This window comes from Lissotriton helveticus, chromosome 11 (assembly GCF_964261635.1).
Source record: "Lissotriton helveticus chromosome 11, aLisHel1.1, whole genome shotgun sequence".
Taxonomy (NCBI): Eukaryota; Metazoa; Chordata; class Amphibia; order Caudata; family Salamandridae; genus Lissotriton; species Lissotriton helveticus.
The window spans coordinates 530,162,499-530,175,842 of NC_136072.1; the positions used below are offsets into that span (position 1 = coordinate 530,162,499).

Genomic DNA, 13,344 nt, shown 5'->3' on the forward strand with positions numbered 1-13,344 from the left:
TGTTGAACCAAAGGTTCTGAATACTGTCTACCATAGCTTTTTCTCCTAGATGTGCTGGACTATGTGCGGTATTGATAATGACTTGAACCATAGAGTCGGGGAGAAACCATGTGGCTTTTCCCTTCGTCAACCATCCTTGATCTGTCTGGACCCCTCCTTGTTCGGACCATTTCTTGATCTCTTCGGGAGTAGCATGTGACTGTATGTCTATGACATCTTGTGTAGGGTCCTTAACTGTCATACAAGTAGTCGGATCTGGAGTGAGTGTCTGTGTCATGTTAACTGGAATGTCTGGGGTCTGAGCTGTAAGCTTGGCTGTTCGATCTGCTAGATCGTTACCTTGGGAAATAATGTCAGTAACTTTCGTATGTGCCTTGCACTTCATGATAGCAATAGCTGTCGGGTAATGTATTGCATCTAACAGAGCTTGAATGAGGAGACCATGCTGAATCTTGGTTCCATGAGAAGTCATGAAACCTCTCTCCTGCCAGAGCACTCCAAAGTCGTGTACGACTCCGAATGCGTAACGTGAATCTGTATATATGTTAACTTTCAGGTTCTTGGCACGTATGCAGGCTTGGGTCAGAGCGACTAGCTCTGCTGCTTGAGCAGACAGGGTGTCAATACGATGTGTTTCTATAACTTCGGTTTCAGTAGTCACTGCATACGCTGCTACTAGTTCTCCTGTACTTGTTCTCATACATGAACCATCCACATAAAGTGTCAGGTCGGGATTAGGTAATGCAATGTCTGTCAGATCTTGTCTTGGCTTGGTCATAATGTTAACTACTTCCACACAGTCATGTGTGGCAGGATTTGAAGTAACTGACGGTAACAGTGTAGCAGGATTTAAAATGTTGCAGCGTCTGATTTCTATGTGTGGCTGGAACAGTGTCAGTTCATAACCTGTTAAACGTGCAATTGTCAAGTGCTGAGTCTGTGTTCGGTTTAAAAGAACTTCCACGGAGTGTGGAACTTGTACTGTCAGGGAGTGTCCTAACACTATGGAATCACTTTGTCTGATAGCTAGAGCTGTGGCTGCAACTGACTTAAGGCACGCAGGCAAAGCCTGGGCTACTGGATCTAATGTGCTCGAAAAATAAGCACAGGGCTTGTACTGTCCTGCTTGATCTTGTGTGAGAACAGATAATGCTGTACCATCACATTCTGTGACAAAGAGTGTAAAAGGCTTACTGTAGTTCGGTGTTGCTAGAACAGGTGCTTGACATAAGGCTTTCTTTAATTCATTAAAAACAAGTGTATGTTCCTGGGCCCAAGGGAGGACAGTCGATACGGCTGCCTCCTGTGTCGTTAACTGTATCAGTGGCTTGGCTAGAAATGCATACTGAGGAATCCATTGTCTGCAGTAAGAAGTGAGGCCGATAAAAGCTCGTACCTCCTTCTGTGTCTTGGGCTGTGGAAGACTCGCTATTAGCTGGATACAGTCTGGTGTCAACTGCCTACCCCACTTGGACAGCAAGTGTCCTAAGTATACCACTTGCTGGACACAGAATTGTAATTTGGAAGGGGACACCTTGTGCCCCTGCTCGGCCAGAAAATACAGAACTGTAAGTGACGCACGCTCGCAGTCACGTTCAGAACGGGCTGTGATCAGTAGATCATCGACATACTGGAGCAGGGCAGTGTCAGTTGGCATGTGAATATTGTCTAGTTGTCTCTTAAGTGCTTGACTGTAAATGCTAGGACTTTCTGTGAAACCTTGAGGAGCTCGTGTGAATTTATAGCTTCTTCCATTTAAACAGAATCCGAAAAGGAACTGGCTGTCTGGATGAATGGGGACACTGAAAAATGCGTTCTTGAGATCGATAACTGTGAAAAATGTAGCTTCAGAATCAATGGCTGTCAGTAGGGAAGAAATATCTGGGACTACTGGGTACTGAGGTATGATACATTTATTAAGTTCTCGAAGGTCAATCACTAATCGATATACTGGAGGTGCATTTGGATCAGTACGTTTCATGACTGGAATGATAGGAGAATTACATACATTGGAGTCAGTTTCTACAACCACTCCTTGAGCAATAAGCTCGTCAATAATTTTGGATAAGGCTGCTACAGCCTCAGGTGGCAATCTGTACTGTCTGATTCGTGGCAAAACTATACCTTGCTTGAGAGTCACACGATGGGGTGTGATGTGCATACATCCTACATCAGTTGGACCTTGCGCCCATAAATGCTGTGGTACATTCAATAATCTTGGATCAAAATCACGTAATACATAGTGACCTTTAAAGTCTCTGAGAAACAAACGGACCCCTTCTGGGGAACAGCATATAACTGCACCTAATTCTTTTAACGTTTTAATGCCTAACAAATTTTCTGGACATGCTTTCGTGAGTAACAAATCAGTAGTTCGGGACAATGGACCAACTTCTAGAGTAACTGGTTTTGAAATTTCATTAACAATCGGCTTTCCTGAAAATCCAAGGGAAACATTTTTAGAGCCTGAGAGCGGAGCCCCTGGAACCTCGTCATGACTGATAGTAGTCCTACTTGCCCCTGTATCAATCAAAAACTTTCTGTCTTTCCCTAATACTTGACTGTGTACATAGGGACCCTCTTGATCTACAGGTATCTCGATGAGGGGCAAGCCTACCTCCCTCTCTAGGCTGTTTCATGAATACTGTTGATACTCTGGATACTCTGCCTGGGCATACTGGTACATCTGCTGTGTAACATGCTGTGTTGCAGCGATAGGCTGCGGCACTGGAACTGTCTGTTGTGCATTCTGTGGTGACTGAGAAGTCTGTGAAACTTGTTCTTGTCTAGGCGGACGTGGTCTTTCTTTAGTTTTACCAGTAGCTATGTTGTGTTTCAGAACTGCACACTCGTTTATAAAATGACCTGGCTGTTTACAGTAATTGCAAGTCCCTTTAACGGGAGCTGCAGGATGACTGGCTTGATTCGGACCCCTCTTCTGACTGTCTTGCGGAACAGATTGTGCAACTAATACTTTCATTTTCGTGTCTTTCATACGTCTCCTTTCGTGATCTTGCTCTTCCCTGATTCTGTTCTGGTGGTACTGGAGCATCTGTAACATCTGGGACGGAGTATTAGCTTGCCAACTACTTTCGACTTTCAAAACTCGATTTTTAACTTGTGGACTTGAATTCTCGACTAATTTGGTAACAAAAAGATGAGGGTACGATTCACTACCTGTCTTCAGACCACTGTTAATAATAAAACATTTTTCAAATCTAGAATAAAAATCACTAGTGTCTTCATCCTGTTTCTGTTTACAAGCTGAGATTGCATCCCAATCTTCCTTTTTCGTGGCTAGTAATCTTGGCAAAACTTGTATCAATAACTCGGGCAATTCTTTAACTTTACCCCCTAGACCGGTACCTGGTACTCGTGAATTATCTTCAGCTTCTAGAGCTGTCCAATCTATCTTTTTCTCTCCCACCTCCCATTCTTTTTCCTTGAGTTTTTCATATACCCCTGCGGGCAACAGGACCTTTAACATTTTAATGATATCAGGATACGTGTATTCTCCCATACGGAGCATGTCTTTTAATTCTCGATGGAACCCTGCTGGATCTTTGTCGTGACAGGGGATTAGCTTTTTCATCTCTAAGAGTTCCATCTTGGTGATAGGGGTGTAAACAAATACTCGTTCTAGATCACCACCCGTTGTCCTAACTGGATGTACTTCTCGTAACGGATGCTGTCTATCTATGTACAATGATTTACTTTCTGGGGGTGAGACATGAACAAAATGCGGGTTCAGAAACGTTCTATATTTGTGGCGCTGTTCTAGAATGATACTAATTAAGTCGGTACCTAGACCTCTCCATCTATACTGGAGTAACTCGTTCAGAACATCATGTAACGGACCTGGATCCGAATGCTGTCCCTCATACAGTGTAATGAGGTGCTGGATCATATACATACCCACCAGTCGCTGCTCGGCTGGGGGCAGTTTCAGAAACATTTGTGCCACTATTTCGTCTGGAAAAGTGGTAGAATCAGTAGTCCATCGGACTGCTGATCGGGCTAGTTCTTGTTCATGCATGGTACTGAGTTCACTATAACCGATTCGTGATTTCAGAATGTGATCGGTAGCTTGAAATACTTGCTCAAGGGAACCTTGTTCTGGTGCTGGAGGAGGGAAAACTTTCTTGTGTTCTAGGCGTGAATGTCGGTCGGGAAGTCTAGTTCTACCTACATACGCTATTCTGGAGGGATTCTCGTCGTTTACCTCTTCAGTAGAAGAGTCGTCTTCTTTCTCGGTTGCTTGCAGTGCTTCTCGTTTCTCGTGTAACTTTATTATTTCCCTACGTATTTTCTTGTACATACTCTCTATACAGTTCTGGGTTTTGTGTCTTCCCTCGGCTATATGGTCACTCCATTTGGTCAGGACTTTCATTTCTTCCGGGTCTTTTTCCGGATAATCTTGTTCTCTTATTAAACAATTAATTAAAAACTTTAAAAGCATGAGCTGAATCTCGACTTTTCTTTGAGTCATGGCCTCGCCAATACTTCCTGGGTCTGCTCCTGTACGGATGAAACGATATATTCTGTCTAGATAACCTTTCATATTCGGCAGGGTGTCCAAATATTCGGTCACCCGTCTTACACGCAGTGAATATATGACCATATTATCATCACCTGGGACTGGATCATAACGGCATTCGGTAAGGGCTCGCTTGATATCGGCAACGGACTGATGCTTGGGCGAACGCTGTAACGCTCGGGCATGTAGCTCGATTAATGTCACACGTCTGTGCTGAGGCGGGGTTCCAGGAGGACTTCCCCCCGAGGCCCCTTGACTAGAATCGTCGACGGGTATTGTACGGGCTGGGAGAGTGACTGATGTAGCGGGCATATGTACTGTAGGCTGGACCGGGGGTACCGTAACAGGTGCTGTAACGGGTGCCCCGGTGGCTGGAGGAACAGGAATTACATTATTTACGGGAGCTGGCCGAACAGGATTTGCATATTCTGGGACTGTGTCGTCCAAATAGGACGAGAGAAAAATATCAGCTGCGGTCGGTTTGTGACGTAGCTTAATCGGAACTAATGATGGCGGGAAATTACTGGATGCTTCCAGGGTTACTTTTGGCAAACCCTCGGCAAGAAGAGGATACATACCCTTAATAAGGGCATTTCTCTGTCTGTCTGACTGTTCGGCTTTAACTCGTTCACCTACTTCGATTAATTCCCTTTCTTGGGCTCTTTCTGAGGATTCCCTACTTAACTCTGTTTTTCTGATTTCTTTTTCCGTTCTTTTATGAGATTCTTTGCGCCATAACTCGATGGCATCTTTCTGGGACTGTCTGGATTTCTTTTTCCATAATGCTTCTTCTACTCGCATGATGCACTCGGCATCCCATGTACCTGATAAGGGCCATCTATATTTCTCTTCGAGATGTCTGGTATAATCAGACCATAAGTCTAGATATAATATGGCACTTAAGCCATGCTTATGATACATAAAATGACCTGGACTGTCCCTAGGCGGGACAGGAACTGCTTCCTCTAACAATCCTTTTCTAGTCTTTAACTGACGTAATTTCGAGAATAGAGGCATGACTTAGGCTGGAATCTGGACACAAATACAATACACGATAAAACACAATAATAACTGGAAAACAAATCACTCATACCACGACATTGAAAACACATGAAATAACATTTAAAATAACAGTTCGGACAGAACACATACATTTCTTGAGAACAGAACTTACTAGAATGACTTGATGCGCTGCTAAAACAGCACGAAACTTACCGGTCCCATAAAGAGACACGTCAGGACCCGCGTCCACCTAGGTGAACACTTCGTGTTGGATCTGCGTACCCAAACCCACGGACCAGAGACAAATCAATTGACCCTGTCTAGATACTACCCCAGCAACGGTACTCACCGGGCAGCAAGAACGGAAGGCCTCGGACTGGACTGGACTGCTACGACGACGGGCGACGAACTTCGGACTTCAGTTACAGGTGGGCCTCCGGATACCTCGGACCTTGGACTCTCGGCTTGGGCTCTGGTCGGGACTCGCCGCGTTCCTCCACCGCCTCGTCTGGACGCTGGACCGCAACCTCCGTCTCCTCCGTGGGCCTGAGGGATACTTGAAGCAGAAATATCTGCACGTGCACGGTATGGTTCCGTCACGGCTGCAGAGGATCAGGGGGCCTGCGTGGCTTCTCCGGCGCGTGGGGAAAGGGCAAGTTCCTATTCGGGCGCCATTATGTGGTGAATAAATAATTAATTACCGGTTCTATTTTTCAGGATACTCATATAAACAGATAGCTCAATAAATAAGAGTCAGGATTCGAGGTATCTTGAGTCACAGGCTTTAATCAGGCATAACAGGACAGGAACAGGACAGCCTGCATGGGAATAGGATGGCAGCTGCCGGGGACAGGATCTGGGAGCATAAGGGATAACTTTTTAATATGGGTGCACAATATATATACTTAAACAAATACATTACATTCAATACAGTAGGCGTAGCAGTAGGCGTGGTTCGTAACAGTCGCGAAAGATAAGAGTGAAAATGATGTAACAAGAAGGCGTGTACAGGGCGTATACATAGACATGTGATGTAAACGTAACAGAAGCGTCATAAACGGGGCGGAAACATGGAGGGGGCTACCTGAGCAGCTGGGACCTCTAACCTAGTGGTGCGCGCAAACGGGCAATGACGTGTTACCAGGGAGAACTGGGGGCTATGACTTCTGCGCTAGAAGAGGAGACTAAAGTCTGGAGTGTCAGAGCGACATGTACCCAAGGCATATCTAGTATCTGGTGTTTGGAGTACATGTTGATAGAATCCAAAAGTTATCAGGGTAAAGGCTACTTGACGCTAAGACTGATGCATGCATAATTCTTCATATAGTTCGTGTGCGAGGAATATTCTATGAATATTAATACAGTATTTCTCTTACATGGAGACAGTAAGGCTAGACTATAGCTGAAACTATTGATGCGATTCAGTAGCTTAGGAATGCAGAGAAGGAGGGCTGGACTGATAACTAGAAGCATAACATACTCTTGGCAGACTGAGAGGCAGAGCCAGGCCGGGCCGGGCACTGCGAGGCATGAAATAAGCGAAGGGTCAGGGATACAGGTGGGGGCTGTATCGCTCCTCGGAGAGGGTTCAGGAGACAGGAGCTGAATCTGAGTCCGGGCCCTTTTGAGGCCTAGAAACGGGGACAATTCAATGAATTAACGTGCACACTGTAAAACGTGGCAACATAGGTCTAATACTTTCACGAGAACTGGAAACTGACATACTAGAGTTGGACACAACTATAATTGCATCTTTAATCGATCAGAGGGGAATACATGCATATCGATCATGCACATATAACATAAAATGGGGAACACGTAGGCACATATAACATGGCAAAATTTACTTTTCCACAAAATATCTCCACATCTTAGATTTAAAATTTCTGTTAAAACGCTCTATCACAGCTGCTTTTACCTCTGTGTGCATTACAAAATGATGAAAAGTATGCTATTTTAATAATTTCTGAAATTACTTGTTTAAACATTCCTTTTGGGCGTCTGTTTGCAGTTTTTGAGGGGTTTGCCCTTTCATGAAGATGGCTTTAAAAGTCGTATTACCGGTTTTATTGCTTAGCGTACTTGGACAATTCATCAATTACCATTGATGAATATCGAGTTCCGTTATTATGCTTCCCTAGATCTTGATGACTGATTATATCCGCCTGCCATCAATAATCTAGCTGTGCATTAACGATTGTCAGTCTCCTCTCAAAACGACTTCTTAGTGGGCTTGTAGTGTGAATATGCCCCTTCCCCAGATAACCAGATCTTCACCTACGCAATGGTTACCGGCTCATTTTCAGCTTGAGCCCTTCTAAATGGAGCTTTGGTGCTTAAAAAGGTTACAACCCCGCTTGTATCATAATAAAGCTACTTTAACCCAGCCCGACGTTATCAGCCCGACATCCCAAGGAATGAAAGACAAAGGTTTTGTGTAAGGTAATTTTATTAAAAATAAAGAATGTTAGCAACACAAACAGGGCATACTTACAGTTTCATGGTACACATCTTATCATTGTTGTTGGGCAGTCTGCTGACTTTTCATTACGTATGCCTAATATGACAAACACCACAGACACTACTGGGGGCAGGCAGATAATTTGTCGCAGCGTCACAAGTTTTGATATTTTTACAGCTATAAACTTAACTGCACTAGACAGGAATTCCAGTCACCCCTCCTATAACATTGTACACTCTGAAATAATCTGCAGTCAAAATCTCCAAGGCGATATGTAAGCTGGTGGTTGGTGATAGTATTAAATTCTGCATAGGGTATTTGTAGGAGCTCAAGTATTCATCCATTGTAAGTAGCCACACATTAACACACCAGTTGGCTATACATATAGGACTGTCACACAGCATCGCCGTGGGTGGTTCAATAAGCTTCAGCTAGCGCAGAGTGGTTGGCTGTATTTCAGCTATTCTTTCTTTAATCAGCACATAAATCAACCAGGCTTTCACAACAATCGCAGCAAAACCTTTAACAGGCGTAAGTCTTCGCAGGGTATGCCTGGAGCTTCCTTTCCAAAATCTATGATGTTATAGGTACGAACACATTTCTTACATGGCTCTATGTTTTTGAATGTGGAGCTTTCAGCCTGTTTTGAACAGCATAAACATTATAAACGGACAATGTTAACCGTCACCAGCTCTCCCTCTACCCCAACTCTTTTTGCTGATGCTCTCTACGGTTAAAAAAAAAAAGAAAGACACACTATTAGTTAAAATTACACTATAACTGTTTATTCAATATAAGTAAGTGACTATAATGATCTTTACTAACCTCAGCATTTTTAACAGACTCAGCAGCGGTTCTGAAATCTTGAGAGTTGCTGACATTTATAGAGGTGTAACCAGTGTCGGAGTTTGCATGCGGCTATTGCACGATGATAGCCTCTGTACCCAGTTGCTCCATATCTTTGTAGACCAGTGAGTAAGGAGCTGTCATAGATTCCATAATACCATCTTCTATTTCAATGAAGTTGTTTCCAACAGGTGTTTCGTTACTCGAGGCTTCAATGCAGCTGCTGGAGCCCTTAATAGAGGATATTGGTTGAGACAAATTCTTGAGGCTGAGCGTTTGCAGCTGCGGCAGAGCTCCTCGTCAAGACAGGTAACAACGTGACCACTCTCTTTAAGATCACTGTACTGCGCATTCTTCTCGATCGTCGCTGGTGTCAGGCTAAGATAATATCTATTGATAATGTTCAAACCACCATCAGAGGGCGTCTTTTTGATCAGGTGACTGTCTCTCTTCATAACCTCCGATCAATCACTTTCTGGAGGGCTGCTCCCGGATTTGGCATTGGTTGCTTAGGAGCCTACTTATATATATTCTAAGCATCGAAAAAGGGGGCGTACTCCATGACATCACATCATTGTCACATAATTTCCTGGGGCTGTGGTTCGACAGGGGCTGCTCGAGGTCAAAGTGAAGAGAGCAGCTGAGAGTCATACTAGCAATATAAGTGAATGTGAGCCCCAGGCGACCTCCAAAACTATCAGTCTAAAGTAAGTGCTTTTATATTAGAACCTAAAGCAGCTTACATAAAATTCCATCTCAAATAATGTTCTGTAAATTAATAGGAGGTGTCCTTGACAGTTTTCAGATCATACTTTGAAGTGATAACACCTACATTCACCAATGTGAGGGGATCTCACGAATTTCAGGTACATGATAGCTTAATTTCATAGAAATAAAAATCAGCAAAAAAGAAATAGAGGAGTAGGGTCAAGTTGTAATTAGTCTTTTTTAATCTCATGTTCCAGGTTACACCGTGCCCCAGTGCCCTGATGATAATCCCGTAAAACACAGCAGGGATTAGAAACGCGCTGACCTTTTCAATATAACCACTGCATAGGGCGTGTAATTAACTTTAAGCCCCAAAAATTAGGGTGTATAATGACTTAAGCATCCTGTAGGGGGTTCAAATAATTGCCCATGCAGCTTTAAGCAACTCCGTGACAATCACCTATTTCTAGGCGAATGGAGTTCTTGTGCTTTTGAAATTAACAGCTGGTGTAGTCCTTTGGATGAATTCTGAATGTTATTGTTGTTATTTCATTGTTATTATTTTTCATTGTACAATTATTGTCACTTTGCCTTATTTATTTAGGCTGTATAAAAAATTCGTTTTGGTAAATGTAAGATGTATTGTTTCTCAGACAAAAACTGCAAACGTGTTCTGTACATGTCTTTTCAAACGACACGTCAATGTTTGTCATTGAACATATGAACCTTTGGGTCATTGTTTTGATTTCCGCATAACATAAAAAAGCGGTAAACAAACAAACCAGGTACCCTCGTTTTCATAAACTAGTATTGTTACTCGTCCATACCTGGTTTGCTAAAGACGAAGCCCCCCCATTGTGGAATCGTCAGGGGCTGCAGCATAGCCCTAACCATGTGGTGGGACCATGCGCACGTGACTAGCGAGTGACTAGGATAATGTCACAACATATGGGACCCCTGCCACCCTCTCCCCCTCATAGTGGTATCATTTCTGGGCCCCGGGGGCCGAGTAATCCCAGTGAAGTGGTGTCACTATCCGGGGCGGGATAACTGTGAGTTTTTGTTTGATGTCAAAAGGCATCCCTTTGTACTACTCATAAACAATAACCACATCAGGAGAAGAGGGCAAAACAACAGAGGTGTGGCCTAAAGATTGGTTCTCATCCACATTCAGTAGCTTTCCTGAAATATGAGGATGTCCTTGGCTAAGGGATGAAGGTAAAACCCAGGCGCCAAATGTAAACATGAGATGCATGAATTAGTAGCAGGCAGCAAAAATAAAAAAATGCCAAGACGCTGACTTTTTAGAACGACGCTAAATGATGTTGGACAGCCAGGTAAAAGCCTGAGTTTGTTTGTTTACGTAAAAAATAAAACTACACAAGGTAACAACAAAACGCTTCTTTTTGTAAGGTCTCCCGATGCTGTGCTAAGCAGGGATGTTAGTTAATTGAATGGACCTGGTAGGCTTCTTCTAAATCATCATCAATATAAAAATGATGATAAACAATGCCTTCTTGTAAGAATAATAATATTAATAATAATAACACAAATAAGAAGAAGAATTAGTGGCAGAAAACGTAAGCCTAACCTGTGGCAAAGCGACGTTTATGGAGCTCTCCAGAGACTGATCCACAAGCCACTGGGAATTTGTCAGATGAGAAGAGAATCTTCTGATTATCAGTGAGCTCAACAGTAGAAAGACACCTGCCTGTGGGTGAAAAGGAGGGATGTGACATGGTTAACCTCAGTGCCCATTAAATTAATCGAATAACAAGCCTGAAGAGCTCAACTATGAAACCAACCCACCGCAGGCCATTCTCCTAAATTCACACAGTCCTAGCACCCCAATCCTATTCTTCCATCCAATACCCTGTACTCACCCTGTTATTCACAATTCACGTACAACCTGTCCTTCAGCCCATCTCTCATTCTGTTCAAACACTCACTGACAAGGTATAAAACAAGGACCCCCTGAATTAAAAATGAATCCAATTCCTAGGTCAGGGACATATATGTATGAAAAATAACAACCTAGGCAATTGTACCGTCTTGTCTATACAATGATAGATAGGAGAACCAAAGCACTAACAAATGAGATTCTGAAATTTATTATCACAATTGTATTTTTCTCAAAAACAGACACATTTTAAAAACATTTCAATAAAAAGATCTGTATCTATATGCAATATAGGACAAATCATGGACAATATTATAAACACCAAATACACAAAAATTACAAAAAACATAGAATAGTGGCACAACAATAAATTCGACGCGCGTTTCGGCGAACCAGCGCCTTCTTCAGGATTAGCCACGTATTACCTAAACAAAAAGGTATATATTAAAAAACTTGTCTCCACAAGGGTCAGCTGCCCATCCTTCCTCCCCTCTCCCTTTCAATCCTCTCCCATACCACAGAGGATAACAGTATGAGAGTTATGTAAATGGTCCTACAGGGGCCTCCATGTGGTATCTAATTGCTGTAGCATGTCTTGCAGATCAAAAGTTAGTCTTTCCATAGCCATAAGTGGCCAGGGTCTTATGGAACAGTTTGCAATGTCCAGTTTAAGCAGTTTTTTTATCAACTGGCCACTAGTTCTTGGTTTGCAGTTAGCAGTTAGCAGTGTGTAAAAAATACCTGTCCAAGGATGGCTCATTAGGCCCTAGCATTGTGACGGTTGCATGCCTAGTAATGTCACCAATGGGTGATTGGGTATAGGGAAACCACAGTGTCCCTGATGTGGCTGAGAATTTCTTTCCAGTAGATAATACTTTTGGGGCATGCCCAGCAAGTGTGCAGCATCGTCCCTTCCTTGCTGCACCTCTCCAACAGCGATCATCACTATTTGGGACTATGTTCTTAAGTATGCACCTTTTCTTATACCAACTGAATATCTATGTGGAAGATGTTTATTGACGTTGTGCATTGTTTTAGGGATATTGACCAACAGGGATCTCTTTTCCCATTGTTCTTTCCTAACATCTCATGCATGGCCATTTATGATTATCTGTAATTGTGATTAGTTTATCATAGATAGCCAAGACCAGACATTTGGGGGAGTTGTACTGGGTATGAAGATTTTCAAATTCTGTAACATCTCTAATACTTGCCTCCTTATTAAGAGGGTTCATTGCCCAGTTCAGCAAGTGAAAATATCTATGTCTTTCATCATGCCCCACCACACATTCCAGTTTACATTCTTGAAATGAATTGATCCTCTGTTTTAGAAACAAGTTGTGCATCATTAAACAATCACCTTTCCTCCACATAGCAAATTTCTTCTCGTCTTAGACTGGACTAAAATTGGCATTATCAAGCAGTGAATTTAATGGGAGAGGAATGTCATAACTTCCCTACTTCTAGTCACTGAATTCCATACCTCTACTGTTGCTCGAAGAAGTCTGAGACATAAGTCACAGATGATTGTTCCTACGGTCGGGCCAATGTAGGGGGCTACAAGACCACCAAAGGAGGCCCACCAAACATCTTCCATTCCATAAATGCCCAATTTTTCTTTACCTCTACAAGGGGCTACTCGAAGGCTAACCTTAAATGTACGGCCAAGTAATATTTTTCGAAATCTGGGACTTTCAACAATATATTCCAATGATATTCCTAGCTTTGTCACATTCCTTTTGCAGTAGCGGTATTTGTGATAGGGGGAGAGTCACCGTCAATTTCTGAAATGGGATTAGCAGCCATGGTAGGATATTAATTTTCAGCACAGCCATTCTGCCAGTCCAGAAGATATAGAGAGTCACTATCTATGGAAATGATGTGTAATAA

General features: G+C 42.9%; 1 protein-coding gene across 3 annotated transcripts in view; it reads right to left on the minus strand.

The window, feature by feature from the left end:
* The window catches only part of LOC144790632 (uncharacterized), a 490,677-nt gene that overhangs the window by 224,147 nt on the left and 253,186 nt on the right, over positions 1 to 13,344 (minus strand). For all 3 annotated transcript variants that reach the window (XM_078665360.1, XM_078665361.1, XM_078665362.1), the window contains exon 10: positions 11,146 to 11,265. In XM_078665360.1, coding sequence (XP_078521486.1) covers positions 11,146 to 11,265 — 120 coding nt within the window. The remainder of the gene's footprint in view (positions 1 to 11,145; positions 11,266 to 13,344) is intronic.